A 21,760-nucleotide genomic window follows, 5' to 3' on the forward strand; every position below is an offset into this window, starting at 1 on the left:
TGTTGACAATCTTTACATAGTTAATTACGGTTAAAAAAAAAAAGGTTCAGGGGGTATAGGAAAGTATTATGTCCATATTGTTTCCATCATGTATCTGAGGTAAAGGGGGATATTGACGGAGAAGCCCCACCCAGTTTCCCACCCACCCCAAGTCCCGGATGTGGGGCATGCTCTGAGATCCTTGCTCAAATGGTTTTAATAGTTCTCCAGTTATGAATCGCTGCCGGTTTCACTCGACAAGGTGGTCCACTGATTGACACAGTCCATCATAGAGTCTTCATTTGCCCAGTATTTCGCTGCCAACATATAGCTGAGGTGGTTGATTGACTTGCTCTGTCCTCTGTCTTTTCTTGGCTAGGGTTCTGAGTTCAGCAGTTCGATTGGGGAGATCTCCAAAGAAACTTTGAGGTATTCCCAGACCAGATTCTTGTATGCTCTAGCAAGCACAGGGCCCGGCACAGTCCGTCACCCCGATCAGCTGGTGGTTTCAATTGCTGGGTTGGTTCTGTTTTCAGTCCTGATTTCCACTGGAACCAATGGGTGTTGCAGTCCAGCCTGGTTCTGCCCAGCACACACTCGGCCCTTGCATCAACCAGTGAGAGCTGCATCTTAGTGGGGACGACCCACAATAACCCCCACCAGGCCCGCCCCCTACCCTGGTTTGCCAGTATGTATAGCAAACTAGTCCAGTCTGTCCCACATCCTATTTGGCTCTTGTACTTGTCAGTGGGTATTAAAGCTTAGTTCAATCTAACCAACTCAACCATCCAGCCCTCACGGATGTTGTTGAGTGCCTCTCTGTCTAGCCACCCCAGCCCCCGTCTAAGTTTTCATGCCCTCCCACGGGAGTAGTGACCCAAGAGGGGGGAACCCACTATTTCCCTTCCAAGTCTCTCTCACTCCCGGTGTATGCACTCTTCGGGTGGTTCTGTGATTTGACTTGACAGAATTAGTCCCCAGTGCCAGCTTCTGCCAGTTGATGCTGTGGCTAAGCCCAAACATCCCTCACCCACTCTAATTTATGCTTGCACCAGCAGGAATAATCCGCCTAGCCTGGCTTTTCCCTGATCTAGTCCACGTGCAGCGCACAGGTGTTGCAACCTTGCTTAGTCTGGTCTGTCCCCATCCCAGCCCAAGCTCTCCAGTGGGAGTAGCGTCTGGCGAGGGACCAGCCCCTTAATCCCCCCACCAGCTCTGCCCCTCCCTTCCTGGATCTCGCGTGTGCTGGTAGGGTGCTGCAGTCAAATCCAGTACAGGCAACCTCACCCTAGCGTTCCATAGTATGCACTGGTTTTGTCACGACCAGCCCCAGCTAGACCCACACTCTGTTCTGGTGTTAGGATTTACCAGTGTATGACATGAACTGATTCAGCCTGGTCTGCCCCTGACCCATGCCAAATGTATGCCAGTGGGAAACTTTCCATGGCCTATTCTGGGCTGTTTCCTATCATGCTTCTTGCGCTTACCTGCAGGGACTGTCCTGCCAGAGGAGTTGCCCAGGCTCCTCCATCAGAACCTCTCCCAATGCCAGATTTTGCGCATACCAGGGGGTCCTTGACCAGCCCTATTCAGTTCACCTCCTGTCCTAGCAGGAACAGTGGCTTTTCCTGACTTGCTTTCACCCCGTTCTGGTTCTTGTTGTTGGATGTTTCAGCCCAGCCATGGCTCGTCCATACCCACGTACAGCTCACACATGGTTCAATATGGGGTTGAGACCCAGCCTAGTCAGTCCCACATCCACCCTGGTTCTCCATGACACCAGATGATGTTGGGGTCTGGCCTTGCCTGGTGCATCCAATCCCAGCCCACACTAGTGCCTCGGGAGATTACAACTGTTTCCTAGATAGAATGCAACCCCATTCCAGCACACGCGCCCCTTGGTGGGAGCCTCAACCCAGTTAAGGTGTCCCCTTACCTCCCCAACTGGGCCTGTTCCTAGCTGTAGATCATGTGCCTGCCCGTGGTTGCTCTGACTCAGCTTGTCTCAGTCCCTCACTTGTCCTGGCCTCTGCCTTAGACAGTGTGACTTAGTGTCCTTGACTCAAGTAGACCAGTAGGTGCAAGAGCATGGCTCGGCATGACCTGTGCTCCATGCTGGTTTCTAGTTTTGCTTGTAGGCTAAGGTTTGCTCAGTCCTGCCCAGTACATTCTGTTCCGTTACCAATTTCTTCAAAGGAGGAGTTACCGCCATTGGGAATGTTAAGGATTGACTGAGATCCCAGAAGCACAGTGGGATCAACCTGGAGCTACATAAGCAGCGATTCAGACAACAGTATCCCAGAGCTCCCTGGCCGGGTGGCCAGCAAGCAGAGCCTGGCACCACATGGTGCACTGGCCGCCCTGGGGGAGGCCGAGGACTCGTTCACTGCCTTGCGGCAGTGTCTTTGGCGTGAGCCCCCAGCATTGGGTCCGACCCGGCAGGGGCACCCCCCACAGTCGCCACACTGTGAGGAGCGGCACTTGCCCCCAACCCGTAATAATTCTTGTCTCCTGACTTCAAATCGGCTTAGCTCCAGCCATTACAACTATTTGAGGAGTTAGACAGCAGATGGAAGTCCTTTCTCCATCCCTCCTTCTGTTTATAAATCTTTATTTTAAAAAAAATAGTAAGTCATGAGGAAAGGCCATCAATATTCCTGTCATATTATAATTTTAACTAACATTCTATTACTTTCTGAGTTTTTTCCCCCTTTTATGGATAGGATTTTTTTAAGGTTTATTTTTATTGGAAAGGCAGATCAGATTCATGAAGAGGAGAGAACATTCACTGGTTCACTCCCCGTATGACCACCACTATTAGAACTGAGCCGATCTGAAGCCAGGAGCATCTACCAGGTCTCCCACATAGTTGTACAGGGTCCCAAGGCTTTGAGCCATCCCCTGCTGTTTTCCCAGACTGACTATAAGCAGGGAACTGGATGGGAAGTGGAGCAGTTGAGACACGAACAGGCATCTATGTGGGATGCCAGTGCTCAAAGTGGATTATTAGGCAGTTGAGCCTAGCTAATATAGTTCATTACATCTTTTATTTCCAATATTTTGTGAAAAGTTGGCTTTTTTCACCTCCAGATTGAAGGTTGTCCGTGCCTCATTAGAAAGCGGAATTCTTGTGTGGTTTTAATCTTTAATTTGTAGTAGAGTGGCTTTCTTTTAACTAGGTGGATTTTTTTTCCCATTAACTAGGTGTTTTTAATATATCGTCAGTTCTAAGTTTCAGAAGCCAGATCAAAAAAGCTACCTATATTGACCAGATTAGGACCATAGTAAAACAGCCATTGCTTTATCCTAGCTCATTTGTTCAGAAGACTTACCTAGATCATCATTTAATCCTCAAGTAATTGAAACTGGAGGATAAGAAGGTTAGACTTGCTGAAGAATCACACAACTATGAATTGTTGTAGATTCAGGATTCGAACCCCTGCAGTCTGACATGGTCAGAGCCATTCTGCAGTACTTTCTCTTTAGCAGAGCCTAACATGCAAAATAGAGTTTATATTCATAGCTAAATTTAAATTTACTTTCTAATTACACCTTTAGTCTTCCATTTCTGGGTGATACTAAGATTACTCTACAGAGCCCTAGAACTTCACTCGGGGACCAAAAGCCGATACACAGGTCATTTGGCCCTCTGTGAAACTTGCAGCAATAGATTGGCCACTGCTGACCCTGCTGCCATTTTGAAAATTCTGTGCCTGTGCTTTTGCAAGATTCTAATTGCCTCTTCAAGCCTTCATTGCTATCCTGGGCTGCGTTTTTTCTCTGCTCCCGTTAACACAGTAGCTGGAAGACCTGATGTGCCAAGGCCCAGCTTCTTTTCCCTCTGCCCTACTTTTCCCAGCCAACATGTGCTCTGCCACAGTGCATTAGAAACACTTGTGGAGGATTTTTATTTTTTTTTAAGATTATGTACCCCTAGTGACTAATCGAATAACTCTGAGGTGAGAGCCAAGGACCTGTGTTATTTATATATAAAATTCCAAGGAAGTCTGTTGTGCATCCAAGATCAAGAATTTTAATTTAGGCATTATTGACGAAGATAATTATTCTTACCTCTTTCCATCGCAAATGCTTGCTTCAGCCTCACCAGTCAGGAAAATTATTACAGAGTCAGTTTTCTAACGCCTGGAACTTCACCCTTTCCCCTCCTCTTAGTAATAAAGTGTGTAGGAAGTCCTTGCTAGGCACTGTGGGGGCATTAGACTTGTGAATGAGTAAGTCAACATCACCTGCGCTCCAGACTAGACGGCAGATGCAAAAATGATGGTACATTGTGAATATTTCTCCCAGCTGGTTAACAAAGATCTCTCAGAGCTCATCGTTTCTGGGAACTCCATGGGAAAAGAAAGAAGTTGGTGAATGCTTCTCTGCTGGAATTAACATTGTCACTGGTGCCTTGAAACAAGAGAGTTCTTGCCTGGCAAAGAAGGGAAGTCTTGGCAAGAGAATCACATGGACGAAAGCTGAGCTGTGGCTGTGCACAGCTTGTGCAGGAAGCAGAACATGTCTCCTGCCCAAGAGCTCAAGCAGCACGACATGCGCAGAACGGACTTGAAGGAAGCCTTCAGGACAGTCACCCAGCCTGCCTACAGTGTCATCAGATCTTACCCACCACTTTATGTCAGTAAGAGATTGATCTAAGTGGGTAACATACTAAATGGCATGTCATATTAATTTTAGGCCAGTGGACATACTGTCCAACCATTAGATTAGAAAGAGTGCAGTGCATCCATGTGAACTAAGAGGGAAAAGCAGAATTGCAGAGCATATGTAGGAGTAGGTAATGTTATCTGTTTTGCTTTTCTAAGATGTAATAAACATATACTTTTGCTTATGGTAATGAACATAGATTATGAAGTACACACAATGCACAGGCTCTGTGAAAGATGGGGATGGGCAAGCATTTTTATTTTTTCTTCCCTCTATATTTAAATTTCTTTATAATTAACTTCAGCGTTTTTATTATCTGTATCTAGTTATTGATTTAAAGAAAGGGGAGAGGCATTTGGCATGGCTGTGAAGATGTTTGGAACATCCCCATCATGTGTCAGAGTATATGGCTCAGTCCCAGCCCCCTTCCTGTTCTAGCTTCCTGCAATGCACATGCTAGGAGGAAGCAGGTCATGCTCAGCATGAGTCCCTGAGACCAAGATTGAGGTCCCAGCTCCTGGCTACAGACTAGCTCAGCGCAAGCTGTTGGTGGGCATTTGGGGAGTGAACCAGACTCTGCCTTTCAGAGGTGGGGAAGAGGGGTAGTTGATACATTTGACCAAGTTTTGCTAATTTTCCAAGCAAAAAACTTCTCTTTAATCCCCACCATCACAACACTCTGAAGGAAGAGGACACACCCTAACCTTGAAATGCATTAGATCTCTGGTGACCCTTTGTGAACACCTCCTATTTGAGCCATGGCAGTGTTGGAAATCAGTGATTTGTCGCTAGCCCAAATCTTCCTCTTCTCTTAGACTTGGTGTAGTACAAGACACAGACTGTTGTAGGACCTTCTCCTCTTAATGTTCTACTTAATGGAACCAAATATCTGTGGCATCATGCAGTGACTGTTGACCTGTACTGAGTTCAACAAAGGAAAACCTTTCTTTCTGAAATAGTAACAATAGTCGGTTCTAAAACATCAGGGGAGGCTCTGTGACCAGAATCCTTTCCAAAGACTTTGTGACACAGTAGGGTTTTCTGGTAATGATCTTTAACTGACGAACCAGTATCGCTTTGGCTGGATGAGAAGAGTTTGGGCAAAAGTCAAACTATCTCAAAATGAGACTGCTTGACTACTAAAAAGAACAGGATAATTAACTAATTGAAATTTAGTACCTCTAAACTTTTGATTTCTTGCATTCTTTCAACCCTTCATAAATTCATTTTTGTATAAATACAGTTCAGTAATTACACCCTAGTAAATACTAGAATTACAGTTCACATAAATAAGATGCCTTTTCTTGTTATTTTAATGCAGGAACACTGTTTGAGAAAGCAAAAAAGGAAAATAATAAAATACAGTGCTGTCTGTGCTGGGGCCTAAAGATTTGTCATGATTTGCCCGAAGTACTTTCCATTGTATGTAAACACAAGGACAGAGACATTCACTAAGTTTGGCTTTGTTTTTCCAGAGAGGAAGCATTGATATTCTGAATGTTCTTGGCTTTGTTTGGCTTATGGGAAGCAGTGGTATTTGTAAACTTAAGTGGAAGCCATGTAAGGCCTGATCACCTTAGTAAGCAGTTCATATAAGATGGTCATAGGACTATAACAGCTGTCTCCATTGAAAGTAGATACCGAGTCCAAGGGGATACCAAGTTGGGTATAAGTCAAGAGATGAGTGAATGTGCCAGGTTTGAGGCCTGTGCTTTTCTGAGAACTGTGTGCAGTTCATGCTTCCTTGCACAATATCCCTCGGGAGTGTGTACAAGAATACCGATTCACCTTCACTTTGAAAACTGGAATGTCATTAACAACCTTACAGTTTTAATATTAGAATCCTTGACTTCCTGGACTCAGGGCTAAATTGTGGGGCATTCATACATTTGTAGCTGTTAAAGATGATCATGTAAATCTACATTATGGGAAGTATTCAAGATCTATTATCAAGCAAGTTACTCATGATTTGAAAAGAGGCAAAGGGCCTGAGGGCATTTCTCACTGACCAATAAGCATGTGAAAAAATGTTCAGTGTCACTAATCATCAAGGAAATGCAAAGTAGAACCAAAATGAGTTATCGCCTCACATTGGTTAGAATGGCTGTTACGAAGACAAGAGGTAGCAGGTGTTGGTAAAGATGTGCAGGAAGGGGAAGCTGGTGATGAGAATGCCAGTTAGTACAGCTAGTAACAAAACACTGCAGAGGTTTCTCAAAACTGAAAATGAAATTATTTGATAAAGCAGTTCCACTTCAGGTGTGCATGCAAAGGAGTGATAGTGGTATGTGGAAGACATGTCTGCCCTCACATTCGCTGCAATGCTTGCAATGCTTTTCACAGTTACCAAGCTACAGAATCAATTTGTGTGTCCCTCAGTGGATGCATAGATACATGTATGTAGTAGATTATTATTCAACCTAAAGGGGGGAAGTGTGGAAAGACATATACGGCCTGATCTCATTTACCTGTAGACAAAGTCAGACTCAAGGAAACAGTATGGTGGCTCCTAAGGGCCAGTGGCAGGGGGAGCAACTGGATAGATACTGGCAAAGGGTTCGTGTGGATATGCAAGGAATAAATTCTGGAGTATAATAAAACACTGTATTTTTAAAAACTTCCAAGAGTAGGTTTAAAGTTTTCGCAATGTAAGAATCAGTATGTGAGGGGATGGCTATGTTCATATCAGAACAATCATATAGTTAAATTAATTTCTCAGATACAAGATTAATAAATAGCATATACATTGTATTCTTTGTATTGAAAAATTTTGGATGTATAATGTATGTTCACAAATACAGAAAGAATGCTAACATTGGTTTACCTGGGTGCTTTGAAATTTTTTGTACTTTTCTACATTTTCTAGATTTTTACAGGTTTGTGTTTCGTAGCAGGCTGACAGGAAAGGGTCAAGAAAAAGCTAAAACAATGTGGTAGGAATCAAATTTATATAACCTACCTACTGGCAATTCAATCTTTGGATGTTTGAGTTAGCTGCCGTTTTTCTTGATGAGAATTCAGGGATTTCATACACTTCTCAGTCCTGACATGATCCTCTGTTCTTTTTCAGCAACGGTAACAAGTAACCAAAGTACTCCTGCCAAAGCCCCCAGGGTCAAGAGCAGTCCGTCCGTCTCCTCCCCGTCATCTGCAGCTTGTGCTCCCAGCTGTGCTGGAGACCTCCCTCTGCCTTCCAATACTCCCACGTTCTCTGTCAAAACCCCTCCTGCCAAGACCCGGTCTCCCATCAGCAGAAGAGGCTCTGTCTCCGTGTCTCCCAAGCCACTTCCGTCCTTCAAGATGTCCATTAGAAACTGGGTGACTCGAACACCTTCCTCGTCACCTCCCATCACTCCACCTGCTTCAGAGACCAAGACCACATCTCCACGCAAAGCCCTCATTCCTGTGAGCCAGAAATCATCCCAGGCAGAGACTTGTTCTGAGTCTAGAAACAGAGTAAAGAGAAGGCTCGACTCCAGCTGTCTAGAGAGTGTAAAACAAAAGTGTGTGAAGAGCTGCAACTGTGTGACGGAGCTGGATGGCCAAGTTGAAAATCTTCATTTGGATCTGTGCTGCCTTTCTAGTAACCAGGAAGACCTTGGTAAAGACACTCTGGGTCCTGCCAAATCCAGCAAGATGGAAGGAGCTAGCACAAGCATCTCTGAGCCTCCTTCTCCTGTCAGTCCTTTCGTTTCAGAAAGTTGTGGAACACTGCCTCTCGCTTTGAGACCTTGTGGAGAAGGGTCGGAAATGGTGGGCAAAGAGAACAGCTCCCCAGAGAATAAAAACTGGTTGTTGGCTATGGCAGCCAAACGGAAAGCAGAGAATTCGTCTCCACGAAGTCCATCATCCCAGACACCCAGTTCCAAAAGGCAGAGCGGAAAGACATCACCAGGCCCGGTAAGGCAACAGTGGTGGGAAGGCATATCCCCTAACTTGAGAGGGAAAGACACATATCTATTCTTGAGTCAGAATGTTCAAGGAAAAAAAGTAAATATTTATACCCAGGGTTGCCAAATTTAGCACATAATAATACAAGACAAATTTAAGTTAAAAAAAAAAAAGCTTGAAATTCAAATGTAACTGGGTATGCTGTATTTTATCTGGCAGCCCTGTTTACTCCCATTCAAATCCCACCTGTCAAGGCCCTGTTGCCTGATTAAACCTTTCTCATGTTGCAGGATATCAATTCAAAAATGTAGTTCCTCTCCTGTCTGACTCTGCCATCCTATTTGTATAAAGCCAACATCTATAAGTAGATTTCCAGTTTGTAATTGTATTTTATGATTATTTAAAATGCAGTGAAACTTGAGTACTTACAAAGCAATTTCTAGATTTTTATGAGCTCTCAGTATTTAGTCACATTACCCATATCGATGTTTTTAGAACTTACGTCTATTCTGTTACTAAGTAGTCTGCATAGTTCCATTTATCTCTGTAGGATTCCTATTATATTGGTTTATAGAATGTTAAAATTAGGTAGTATCAAGAATATATTTTATTGGCCAAAATCAATTTTGAAGAACATTAATGGTGGCTTCATATGATGAAAATGCAGACCTTAAGACAGTAGCTGCTACTATTTAGATAGCTATTACTTATAAATTGGGGAGGTTGACTTATTTATGTCACAGAAAATAATCATTGCAACCTCTTTGGTTGCTGTGAATATGCTGAACTGAGCACTTGAAAAGTCTCTGCCTTATACACCATCTATTAAATGCTTAACATATATTCTGTACAAATCAGGCAAAAAAAAGACACTGGCATTAGAAGTATTTGAAACTGAATGCTGGTTGACGAAATAACTAAATTTCTAGGTATTTTAACTTATGCTTCTAATTTTAATTGTTGAGGTAGTTGCTGAACTTTTATCTTGGGAAATTTCTGAAATCTCAACTTTGTTCTTCTAGGTCACTATTACTCCCAACTCCATGAGGAAAATCTGTACTTACTTCCATAGAAAGTCCCAAGATGACTTCTGTAGTCCTGAACACTCAACGGAATTATAATTGCTAGTCTGAAGGAGTCAGCTGAATCCTGGGCCACTGAAACAAGATGAAAACAGCAGCAATGTGACTCCAACTTTGTCTTTGCTTTGTTTTGTTTTTGTTTTAAGAAAGCTGCCATGTTTTCATTTTTAGATAAAATCCTTTCAGCTCTGAAGTGCACTTGATCTGGCTCTTGTACCGGTTGTTACACACAGCATTCTTCAGGCAAATGCTGGGTTTAAATTTCATAACGTAAATTTGCCATTTTGTAGCATTTTGAGTAAATAGTTTTCACCTTTTAAACAAGACACCTCAGCGTTTGCAGATAGAAAGTGAAGACTTGTTAGGTTAACACTTGGTACACACGGACGCCTTCTGCAGAAGCAGCACAGGCCTATCTGTGAGGCCATTCTTTGAAGACCCCTAGAGGGTCAGCCACAAGCAAGTATAACTTTATTTGAAACATATAATCTTTTCACTATGCTTTTGTGTTTTCTTTTCACAGTGTGGTTAAAAATGTCATGTTCGGATAAGTGTCTCTTAAGTTAAAGTCATCTTTATTTAAATGCAGTGATAAATGTCAGCTCTTTGGAGAAATTAGAATAACAATAGAAAGCTTGTGTTCATCTTCTCCCAAGTGCCTCCCATGAGATTTTAAGGTTCCATGGTTTTTATACTTGTTTGGTTTTGTTTTGCTTTTAACCAAGCAATCCAGTATGTTACCAATAACATGGCTTTCCATAGGCAGTTTTGATTTTGCTGTTTACTGGAGAAAGAGGCTTTGTAATCGGTGAACACACAAGGAAAGTTGGAATTTGGCTTGGGCACTCTTCAGTTCTCTAAGCACTGTAACTTGCATAAAAAGCAGACATCAGACTTTAAAAAGGAAGGATTTTCTGCTGATATTTTTATAAAAGATGATGGTTCTGAACTAAAAATCCATACCTGAAAAATACAGCTTTCTCTTTGTGTACATGAAAGCACTAACCTTTTAGAATAGCCCTGAGACAAAAAGCTATAGAACTTCCTCTAGATATTTAATACAGAGAATATATAGACTGAAACTAAATTAATTACTGAGTAAAATATCTTAAACACTCCTTCCCTTAGGAAACAATTATGTATTGATCATCCCCAGAGGAACACTTGTTTTGTGTTTTTTGCCTTGGTAGCTTTATGCAATTTCTGTGTGCTGTGTACTTGGAAGGAATCCCCTTCTGGTCATAACACTTGGGGACTATGTAGACTTTATTCCTGTTTTTGTCATGGTTTGAAAAATCCATCCTTAAAAGATGCTCTTTAATTCTTTTCATCTTACAACAACAAGAACCACATAGATCAATTAAGTATACATTATCCCTGGCTTAATCCAAAGAGAAAAATAAACAAAGGGGAGCTTTAAAATGATTGAATTCAAAACCAAGTGCCACAAGCCTTGTTGAATATTTAGGAATTTCATATTTGTTGCTTTGTTTTTAGTGTTGGGCTGTTGGAAAGTGTTGTTTGTGATCAGTACCTGTGAATAATGCCCTTTCTTCTGCTTTTAAAGGCTGTGCAGGCCCAAAAAAATCATGGAAAGGAAAATAATATAAGTACATGACTTGCTCTTTTTTTGTCCCTGCACATTTAGCAGCACCAGTGAGTGAAACTGGGGTAAATGTGACTGTCGGAAACTGCCAAAAGTCTACTGGGCATAGCATGTCCCTCTTGTAAAACTAGTACTTCAAATGGGTGCCAAAGGTCGAATGTAATGAGTATCAGACTTGGAGCTGATTCTGAATAATAAATCCTTTTACCTTATCTGATATCCTTTTTCCAACATTTTACATTAATCTAGAAACAGTCTATACGAAAGTATAGTACTAGTCCCTTGTACTTGTACTTATGTGTCGAATAAAATTTGTTCCGAAAGATATTATCTAGTTCAAGTTGAAAGAGTTTTTAATAAAAGACATTTTCTTGGTCAGCCTTTGAACATTCAAGATGGCTTGAATTATTTGATGAAGGAGGGTGGGGTGATGCTCTTTTTCTAAAACTTTTCCATCTGATGCATTCCAAGCACATTGCTACAGTGCTGTGTTGGAGCTTTCTTTTGGCTTTTTCACACAGACCCTCTATTTTTGTGAATGTTGACCAGTTAGTCCCTTACAATGTCTCTTCCACCTGGGCTGCAGGATAAAACTAGCCAGTCACCGTGTTCTCACATGGGTCACGGTTGGCTCAGAGGTCCTGTGCTAGCAGAAACTGCTACTCTCCAGTGGGTTCTGCTTTCCTACTCCCACAAGGACCCGGCTTCCTTTCACACTGCTTCCTTTTTTAAAAAAAGATTTATTTTATTTGAAAATTCCAGAGAGGAAGAGAAAGCTTCTTCTGTGTTTCCCACATGAGTGCAGGGGCCCAAGGCTTTGGGCCATCCTCTGCTGCCTTCCTATGCCATTAGTAGGGAGCTGCCAGGACTTGAGCCTGTGCCTATGTGGGATGCCAGCGCTGCATGGTGAGGATTAGTGTGCCATGCCACCACTCTGGCCCCCTCACTGCTCTGAAAACAAAAGGCTCAGGAGTTGGAGAATCCCTTCCACAATGATGTGGTGTGAGCAACATTTTACAGATGTGTTCAGGAGAGAGACTGAGTTTGAGTTGTGTGGAGTTAACCCAAGACTTAGTTGGTATCTTCTGTGTAGCAGTTCAGCTTTGTGTATGCCCAGCTGGGCTACTGGCTCATCAGTGGGGAACTGCGTCTCACAGACTTTCTCGGAGTTCTTTGCCTGCCTAGGTTTGGATTGTGCCACATTACAGATTACTCAGCTACTTGTTAAATTCCTGGGGATCGTGGGAGATCTGCATTATGTATCTGGTCTTTAGATACTGGTTGAAATTTGGGTAGGTTGAGGGTAACATTTTGTTGAACTCTAGGTGAGTCTCATGCTTTACTAGATTTGATGCCAGGAATACAAGCTAAATCCTCATAGGATAACTTTTGTCTCAAGTGCCAGTAACACTTGTTTTATTTCCAAGCCACTTTTGATTGCCTGATAAAAGGTTTGGGGTTAAAGGAGTAGTGGAAATTTGCTTTCACAAATTCACTCGAGCATAATTTTTTTGTTTCTGTGGGAGGCTGAGAGACTGGTTTGTTCTCCTGGGGCTGCTCTCACCCGGGACGGCAGGGACTGAGTGCCTGAGCCGACTGCAGCTGCCCCCAAGGACATCAGCAGGGATGGAGGGGGCACTCTGCGATGGGACACAGGTGTCCCCAGCTGCAGCCTGAGTACCACAACACCCACCCCACCTGACTTGTATGCACCCCAAAATCTATTTCCCCATTTCCCTGCTAAACCAGGATAGAGGATTTCAAGGATATATAACCAGTTCTTTCAGTTCCAAAGGTTTTGTACTTCATTTATAATTTCTCCTTTCATTCCCTTACCCAGCCTCTCTCTTTTGACATCCTAAATACTTTGTATGTAAACCACTTTGTGGAATATGACTAGCACTTTTTCAAAATCTGTTAGATTTGAAAGGTGTTCAATTTAACATTTAGTTAATTTATCACTTGGATGACAAGCCCTGAGTGAGGCATCTCTACAAAGAATTCTTCGAGTTAAAGTCTATTTGGGTTGGCATTGTGTTAACACGTTAAGCTACCTCTTGAAACGCCAGCATCCCGTTTGAGTGCCAGTGTATGTCCTGGCTGCTCTACTTCCAGTGCAGCTCTCTATTAATGTTAATGGAGAAAATAGAAGATGACCCAAGTCTTTGGGCTGCTGTAGCCATGTGGGAGACCCAGATGGAGAAAATAAGTCTTTTGAGGAGGAAAGAAACACTGTGATATTTCAAAAGGCTCAAGTAAGCGTTTCAGAGAAATAGGCAAGAATCAGATTAAGTCCCTGTAGTGAAGCTGTGAGTGGCCAGTACTACCGGAGCAGTATTCCCCATCTAGAGCTTAATTCAGTCACTCTGCGAACACCTTTAAAGTTTCAAAATCAAATGATCTTCACATACATGTTACTGGATTATTTTACGATATTTGATGGTTTGGAACAGGATCTTTCTAGACAAGTGCCTCACTTAAATCCCAGCGTTTCTGTGTCATTCGACAATTGCTTAATCTAACTGAATCAATTCCTTGTCTGAAAAGTGGGTTTATGTAAGAATCACAGAAAGCTCTCGGGACAAGGCCTGGCATAATAGCTAACATTTATGGAACCATTAGCTGTTACAAAGTAGAAAGGATTATTATCCCTGCTTAATATACATTAGAGTTTTGAATAACATTCATGCCTGTTGCCTTACCACTACAAAGGTATGCGAGCTGAATCAAAATCACCTGGGAAGGTTTTCTTTTTGAAATGTTTCTGGGCCTTACACTGCTAGTACTTTGCAAAAAGAGTAGAGCTGGAGAGGATGGAGGGGATCTGGTTTCATTGCTCCGTAAGATTCATGACTTTAGTAGGCTGTTTCATTTGTGACCTGTCACTGTTTGAAAGAAGCTGTAACGTGCAGGCACGAATCTGGGACTCCCAGGCAAGCCAACGGCTTTGCTTACACAAAACCCTCCCACCTGTTTCCTGCCTGCCGCCTCCACCTCCGCTACCCTGAGATGGGATCACCTTTGGGGAGGAAAACGCAGCTGTTGGTCTTAGAGCCAACTCTTGATTACTTTGCTCCCTGGCCAGAGACCAGACACATAAGTAAAGCTCAAAACAAGCCACATCACTCTGTAGGAAGGTCGGATTTTAAAGGACACTGAAGACTTGAATATTGGGCAAGGAGGATTCTGTTGGCTACATGGTTTGCTTTCACTGGATGAGATTCTTCCCTGGGCTTCTCTTTCACTGTCATGTCAGTATCAAAATAGCCAACCATGGAAATGTCTGACTTTGTGGTGAATAAACCCAGCTCTGGGGCTTCAGCTAGCATCTCAGCTAAAAAGTGTGCTACTGCTAGTATGATTTCCAGTTTGCAGGAGCTCACAGAATACGGCACCCTGTTAATAAGAGCTGGCACCTGCTCTACAAACAATCCCGCCGCCTAGAAATCCCTTCATGGGCTTGTGCCAGAGCCACTGATTCAAATGGAAATGGTGGAAGTGAAGTTCTTGTTAGCAGCCTTGTTCGCTTCTAAAGAGTGTCTCAAAGTATATAAATCAGCTCCTTCCTCTGGCAGTATATTGTCAGATAATATATATTGGTGGGGAAAAAAAGTAAGGAAACCATCTGGCCTTGCTATGTTGACAAGGAGTTGGCAAATGTTGTACATTGTATATCACTCAATCATTTTCTCTCCCACCTTTTCCCATCCCTTACAATATGCTCAAACAGTTTTCCAAGAAGTATTTGAAGATAAGCATAATAGGAAAATTTATTACTTGAAACTAACTTAGCAGTTCCGGAACCGGAAAAAAATAAAATCTAGGAGTCATGATTGCTTCTTTAATGGGTTGCCTTTCAGCTCAGCCATTAATTCATGTTGGAAAGGCTACCTCCTCAAGTCTTGGATTTTAACAGCTTTATGAGAATAAGAAATCAGAGCCCAAAAACAATGTCCTCATGAAAAGTTTGACTAGAAGAGAAGTTGAAATGAGCAGTAGCCCCCTCAGAGTAGTTATCAATTGTGGCTTGAATGTTTAGTTTAATCCTCAAAGGCCATTGTGCTAAAGGCTGGCTTGTATAAATTTTCTAATGGTCCTATTAGGAGTGGCAGGGGGTGGAGGGAGAAGCAATCCCATATGGTGTTTAAAGGTGGAGCCTTTAACTAAGCAAATTGGATTCAGCGGTTGGGTGAATCCCCTGATTGGATCACAGTGGCGGTACAAGGCTCGGCAGGGACGTGCACTCCAGTATGGGGTGCTCCACACTGCCTGAGGACTGCACCCAAAAACACTGCCATTTGGATGTGAGAGCAGCGGGGCTGCCCGGTATTACACTGAACCTCCAAAACCGTGAGTCCAAATTTATCTTCCTTCATAAGCTGTTTAGAGAGGTTGCTGTGGGTTTGAAATGCTGCACACCTGTAGTAGTGTATTTAGCCTTGGAAAACTTTTTAAGACAAGAAAGTAACAAAGTGTGGAGTTGCACGAGGACAGCCTGTAGGATAAGGACAATTAGAATGTGGTTACCTTCATGGCTTGAATGGTTTCTGTGCAAAAAACGGTACAGACAAAACGCCATTTCCAGGAGCTAGTTCATTGGCGTTCGCCACTGGCCACCTCTAGCCTTGTTGTTTACTTCAACGGAATTTCTAATTCCGTTTGCTTCCTCCTTGCTCATGTAGGTTTAGGCCACCCGAGTATATGAAGCCAGGGTTGTGGGTTTGATTTCCAAATGGGCTGATTCATTTCACTCCGAGTGTTCTGTGACCGCATGCTTCCCTCGTGGACCCACCCTACCAGGGGGCGTGGGCAGAGTGAGCTAAGTGTTAACTCTGGCCACATGCTCAGGGTGCGTCCTCCACTGGGCAGCCTGAAGGTATTCTGAGGCTGTAGTTCATAAGCCTGTTAGAGTCAGTTACACAATGTTCCATGCAAAGCACTCAGGACCACCATTAAGCAGGTAGAATCAGTAACACTACCCCTCAACACAAAAACCTTAAATTGCCCAAAAACAATTAAGCAGCAAATGACAGCATGGAAATGAGTAGTCCTAATTCTCATCCTGTATCACCTTCAACGAAAAGACCTACCCCTGCCCCTCCATTAAATATGTGCTTTCCGTTCGAAAGAAAAGACTCAAAATATTCCAAGTACACGTAGTACATGGACAAAGCAGTTGCTCCCTTGGGAGCAAGCTAGAATCTGGTCCTGAAAACATGACAAAAAAACAAGACAACTGAAGGTTAGAAAAACAGGAACAGAGGCACACAAGTTAGAATCCTGTGGGAAAGAAAAAAGTGGAGCAAGGCTTACCCACACAGGAGAACAGAGCACAAAGATGAAGCTGCGTACACCCCATGACCCAAGAACTGTACTCTCACCCATCTGCCCACATGTGCAATGGGACACGTATGTACACCCGTCATAACCTGCAGACAACTCATGTCCCCCAGTATGTTTGGTTACAAGAACGTGATAATAGAGTGAAATAAAAGGGTCAGCTAACCACCACAATGTAAATGCGTGTTGGAATGTGATGCAGACACGAATGAATGAATGTAGTGTGATTTCATTAGGGCTGAGCGTCGTCAGCAACCAGGCAATGCTATTAGGGGCCAGGGGGCATGTACACAGGTGATACAAGGCAAAAGACTTGATTGTTAACTTAAATTGAAACTGGCTGTATTTTGAAGGTTGTGCTTGCAGAGTTAAACATAGATAGGCTCAATAATTACAAGTACCCAAAGGGTTCACCTACTAGAGGACTCTGTGGATTCTTGACTTTTTTTCCTTTTTTATTATGATATTATCATTTTATGACACAGTTCCATAGGCCCTGGGAATTCCCCTAAATCCGCCCCTATCTCCCCCCCACACACACACTCTGAGTTCTCCCATATCATTACAACAGTATAGTTCCTAATAAACAGTCATAAGTCTGTCTTCGTGGGCATGGAAAATAGCAGAGTCCAGCATCCTATTGTCAAGACACATGCGACAGTTTCTCTGGGAGTCCATCCTTGATCGAGTAGAGATACACACATCAGTCTCCACTACACAGTCACTATAAATTCCCCCAAGTGAAAAGCCACAAAACAAAACCAACAACAGGAAGAAAAACAGAAATTTACAGTGCCACTGGATATGATAGTCTGCATTACAGTTACTATACATCCTCTTAAATGACAAGCCACAAAACAAAATCAATAACAGGAAGACAAAAGAAATTAACAACACCATGAAGTTAAATAACATGCTATTCAATGACTAATGTGTTGCTAAAGAAATGAAAAAGGAAATCAAGAACCTACTTGAAGAAAATGATGCTATTGTATGATCTATGTAAGTCATTAAAGATTTAGTGGGAAAATATGTTTCGAAGAAATGAAACTAAAAACAAAAAAAATCAAAACCCATGAGGTATAGTTTCTGCTGGTCTTTGTTGGTGAGGTATATCTCCTGTAGGCAACAAATAGATGGGTTTTGTTTTTTAATACAGTTTACTAATTTAAGACATTTGATTAATGAGTTTTACTCATTCAGGGCTAATATAAATAGTTGGGTGGTAATTTGGTCCTGTCATTTTAACAATGGTTTGTTCATTGATTTAGTCTTCTGTTGTTATTTTACTGGGGTGTTCTTCACATTTGCCTTTGGTTTAGGAGCGTGCTATTCCTCTTCTCTGTCAACAAAACATCTGTAACTATCATTTGTAGGGCAGGTTTGGAAGAGGCATATTCTTTCAACTTTACTGTGGAAGAATTTTATTGCATTTTCAAAGACAAAGGAAAACTTTGCTGGGTACATTATCCTGGGCTGGCAATTTTTTGCTTTTATTTATTTATTTTTTTAAGATTTTATTATTATTGGAAAGCCGGATATACAGAGAGGAGGAGAGACAGAGAGGAAGATCTTCCATCCAATGTTTCACTCCTCAAGTGAGCCGCAACGGGCCGATGCACGCCAATCTGATGCCGGGAACCTGGAACCTCTTCCGGGTCTCCCACACGGGTGCAGGGTCCCAGTGCATTGGGCCATCCTCGACTGCTTTCCCAGGCCACAAGCAGGGAGCTGGATAGGAAGTGGAGCTGCTGGGATTAGAACCGGCGCCCATATGGGATCCCGGGGCTTTCAAGGCGAGGACTTTAGCCGCTAGGCCACGCCGCCGGGCCCAATTTTTTGCTTTTAGAATCTGGAATATGTCGCTCCATTCTCTTCTGGCCTGTAGAGTTTCCTGTGAGAGGTCTCCTGTGAGACAAAATGGAGCCTGTTCAATTCGTGCAGTTCTTGACCTGCTGGCCGTTAGGTCTGGGGGCTACCCAGACCTATCTTGGGTGGAACTTGAAGGATGCCACTTTGTTACAATTCACTGAGCCAGATATGAGTTCAATTCTAGCTTGGTACATGCTTAGTCTGTCCCATAACCTTTGCCTACCTGCACAAGATGACACCCGATTCAGCTCTACTGGGGTTTTGTGTTTGAAATCCACTCTGTCCCTGTACTGCCTGTTTGGAATCTGCTGCTCTGTCATTGCTCCCAGTCAAATCAAACAAACCAGCAGGACAGGCAGTTCTTTTCTGGGTTCACCTCCTGAGTTCCTGGTGAACTCCGCTTCCTACCTGGTTGCTATGGTTCTGGCTGTCAGTGGAGTTCTAATTGCCACTTGCTGAATGCTACTGGTGTATCAGGTCACTGCAGCACCACACCGTTGTCTCAGCTGCTTTTTTGTGTCCATCAGTCACCAGGTGCCCCTCTGCTGTTGGTCTATCCTCTCCCATTTCTTGGAATGTGCCCTTTCTGTTTTACCCTGGCTAATGTTTCTCCTTCTGTTTAATCATGTCCTCACCTTATTCTGCCATCTTGATTCGGATTCTTGACATTTTCTAAGGAGAACGGAAGACCTCTGTTGTCCCCAAGCAGAAGGATGCCACTATGTACACTGTCAGAATTCTGTCTAGTCTCAGTTTAAAAGATTGGGGCCAGGACTGGCACCGTGGCTTTTCAAAGACAGCCATCTTCTCAAGGCAGAAACTGGCCATACATTTTTTATTGTTTGTTTTGTTTTGTTTTTAAAGGCTTATTTATTTAGAAGTCAGAGCTAGATACGGAGAGGTGGTGCATCCACTGGTTCACTCTGCATATACCTGTAGCGGCTGGGGCTGAGTCAAGCTCAAAGCAGGAATTCCATGGGGATCTCCCATGTGGGTGGCAGGGCCCAAACAACTGAACCATCTTCTGCTTTTCTATGATTATCAGCAGGAAGTGAATCAAAAGTGAGACATACAGGACACAAATCGGCGCATAAATGGGAAGCTGACATCACAGGCCTTATCCACTACATCATGCCACCAGCCCTTAAATTCTTATTTTAAAGATGCAGTAAGTGACTTGGGAAAACTAGTTTTATCAGGGCCCAAAAATTAGATATTTAGAAAGTCTATTTTGGTGTCTCGCAGTTTTTGCAACTGAGTTCTGATCTATTAGCCACCCTCCTAAAACCTTGTTATTCTGCATTTGTTTAATTCATTTCCTGTGCCTGGGATAGTTCTGCCATTTTATACCTGCCTTTGAAATCCTCATTTTTTTTTAAGATTTATTTTATTTTTAAAGTCAGATATACAGAGAGGAGGAGAGGCAAAGAGCAAGATCTTCCATCTGATGATTCACTCCCCAAGCAGCCACATCAGTTGGAACTGCGCTGATCCAGAAGCCAGGAGCCAGGAGCCTCTTCCAGATTTCCCATGCAGGTGCAGGGTCCCAAGGCTTTGGGCCATCATCCAGTACCTTCCTAGGCCACAAGCAAGGAGCTGGATGGGAAGCGGACCACTAGGATAAGAACCTGCACCCATATGGGATCGCAGCTTGTGCAAGGCGAGAACTTTAGCCACTAGGCTATTGTGCTGGGCCTAAAATCTTCATTTTTTAAAGATCCACTTCAATTCTTGCCTGCCAATTGCTTCTCGGCCTTTTGGCTAAGATCAAGTGTAATTCTTGCCTGCCTCCCACAGGTAGGTATTCACTAATTTTTTTTTTAATGTTTTTTCATAATTAGGCTTTCCTTCCGCTCGTCTCCATAGTGCCTCCGTGGTGATAGTGCTTGCCCTATTTGTCTCAGGTTTATGGCTGTATATTTTCCAGTGGAATGTTCTCCCCTTGCTATCACACCAGTCATTCTTCTCTGTGTCTCCAGAGTTGTGCTGGGCTGACCCATCTCATAACAGCCAATTAGTTCACATCTCAAGAATTTTGTAAATTTGTTGTTAAAATGCTGTTGGCCTGGTGGTAAAGAAACTGCATGGGACCCCCCAAATTCTAGGATCAGAAGACCAGGGTTTGAGTCCCAGCTACATGGTTGAACAAACTCACATGCAAAAGAAAAAAAGCATCACTTTTGATTTCTGCTGACTGCTATCTCTGCCCATATGCATTTTCCACTTAGACCTTAAAAAAAAAAAAAGAAGTTATACCCATTGTTTTGTAACTTGCACCATTCTCTCTTTCCTTAAAGTCAAAAACTTTAAAATCCTGTGGCCACGTTTGAATTTATTTAAGCAACATCCTACGAGGAGCTAATGTCAGAAATATTTACACTGTTTGTGTCTTGCCAAGATGACATATTGCACCATGAGGGCTGCAGCTGTCAGGCAGTTACTTCTCACCCATCTCTGTTCCTACTGCCCTCCCTGGGCGTTGCTGGGATGCTGAGCCGCTGCCTCTCTGTGTCTCCAGTGCCACAGGCCCTGCCTCTACTCGGGCTCCTTCCCTTGGGCTGCAGCCTTCTCAGCGTGCTCCAGGTTTATGGCTCTTGGAGAGTGGGTCATCCTCCACAGACCCATTCTGGTCCCAGCTCTAAACACTACCTGTGGTCTCTTAATATTCTCACTTCCTTTGTACGTCCAACTCCATCATTTCTTAAAAAGTAAATTGCATTAATTCCTTGAGATTTCTCCTAGGAACTCAGTGTCTCCTCCTTACACTGACTATGAGATAAAGGAGTCGTGGCTCAACAGGGTGGAGTGGTTCCCACTAAACTGTTAGGAGAACTCCACAACCCAGCCAGAGTCCCTGCTTCTGGCCCATCGACCCCCTGCTTGCCTCAGGTTTGTGCCCCGGCTAAGTTCTATCCATTGACAACTCTAGGAAGGACCCCTTCTCTGTAAACAGGTGAAGATCCCTGCCTTAACCTAACCCTAACCCTGACCCTAACCATGACCCTAACCCTAACCCCTCAAAATACAGAAATACTCAGACACATACTCCGAGTTTCAGCAGCTTTCTATTGCTACCACCTGATCTTACTCATATATCAGATTAAAGGCTGTAGTGTTGGGAACATTGAGCTCTATGCTTGTCCTCTGAAAAGCTCAAGGATTTTTAACTATTCAGGGCTTACTGGCATTTTTCAGTCTTTGAGATCTAGGGACACACACCCCAGAGAGACAAGATATTCAGTCACAAGACATGGCTTTGCACCATAGTTTCTCTTGCCAAGGCAGCTTAAGTCCAGTGCTGGGACTGGAGTGCTGGGCTTGG

General features: G+C 43.2%; 1 protein-coding gene and 1 pseudogene across 3 annotated transcripts in view; both read left to right on the plus strand.

Annotated features, from left to right (window-relative positions):
• Nucleotides 1–10,167, plus strand: part of DTL (denticleless E3 ubiquitin protein ligase homolog) — a 43,324-nt gene extending 33,157 nt beyond the window's left edge. For all 3 annotated transcript variants that reach the window (XM_004578665.4, XM_058669162.1, XM_058669161.1), the window contains 2 exons: nt 7,718–8,547; nt 9,561–10,167. In XM_004578665.4, coding sequence (XP_004578722.2) covers nt 7,718–8,547; nt 9,561–9,659 — 929 coding nt within the window. In that variant the 3' untranslated portion in view covers nt 9,660–10,167. The remainder of the gene's footprint in view (nt 1–7,717; nt 8,548–9,560) is intronic.
• Nucleotides 10,168–20,179: 10,012 nt separating this feature from the next.
• On the plus strand, nt 20,180–20,332 carry LOC118759208 (U2 spliceosomal RNA; annotated as a pseudogene).
• Nucleotides 20,333–21,760: the final 1,428 nt, after the last annotated feature.

This window comes from Ochotona princeps, chromosome 10 (assembly GCF_030435755.1).
Source record: "Ochotona princeps isolate mOchPri1 chromosome 10, mOchPri1.hap1, whole genome shotgun sequence".
NCBI lineage: Eukaryota > Metazoa > Chordata > Mammalia > Lagomorpha > Ochotonidae > Ochotona > Ochotona princeps.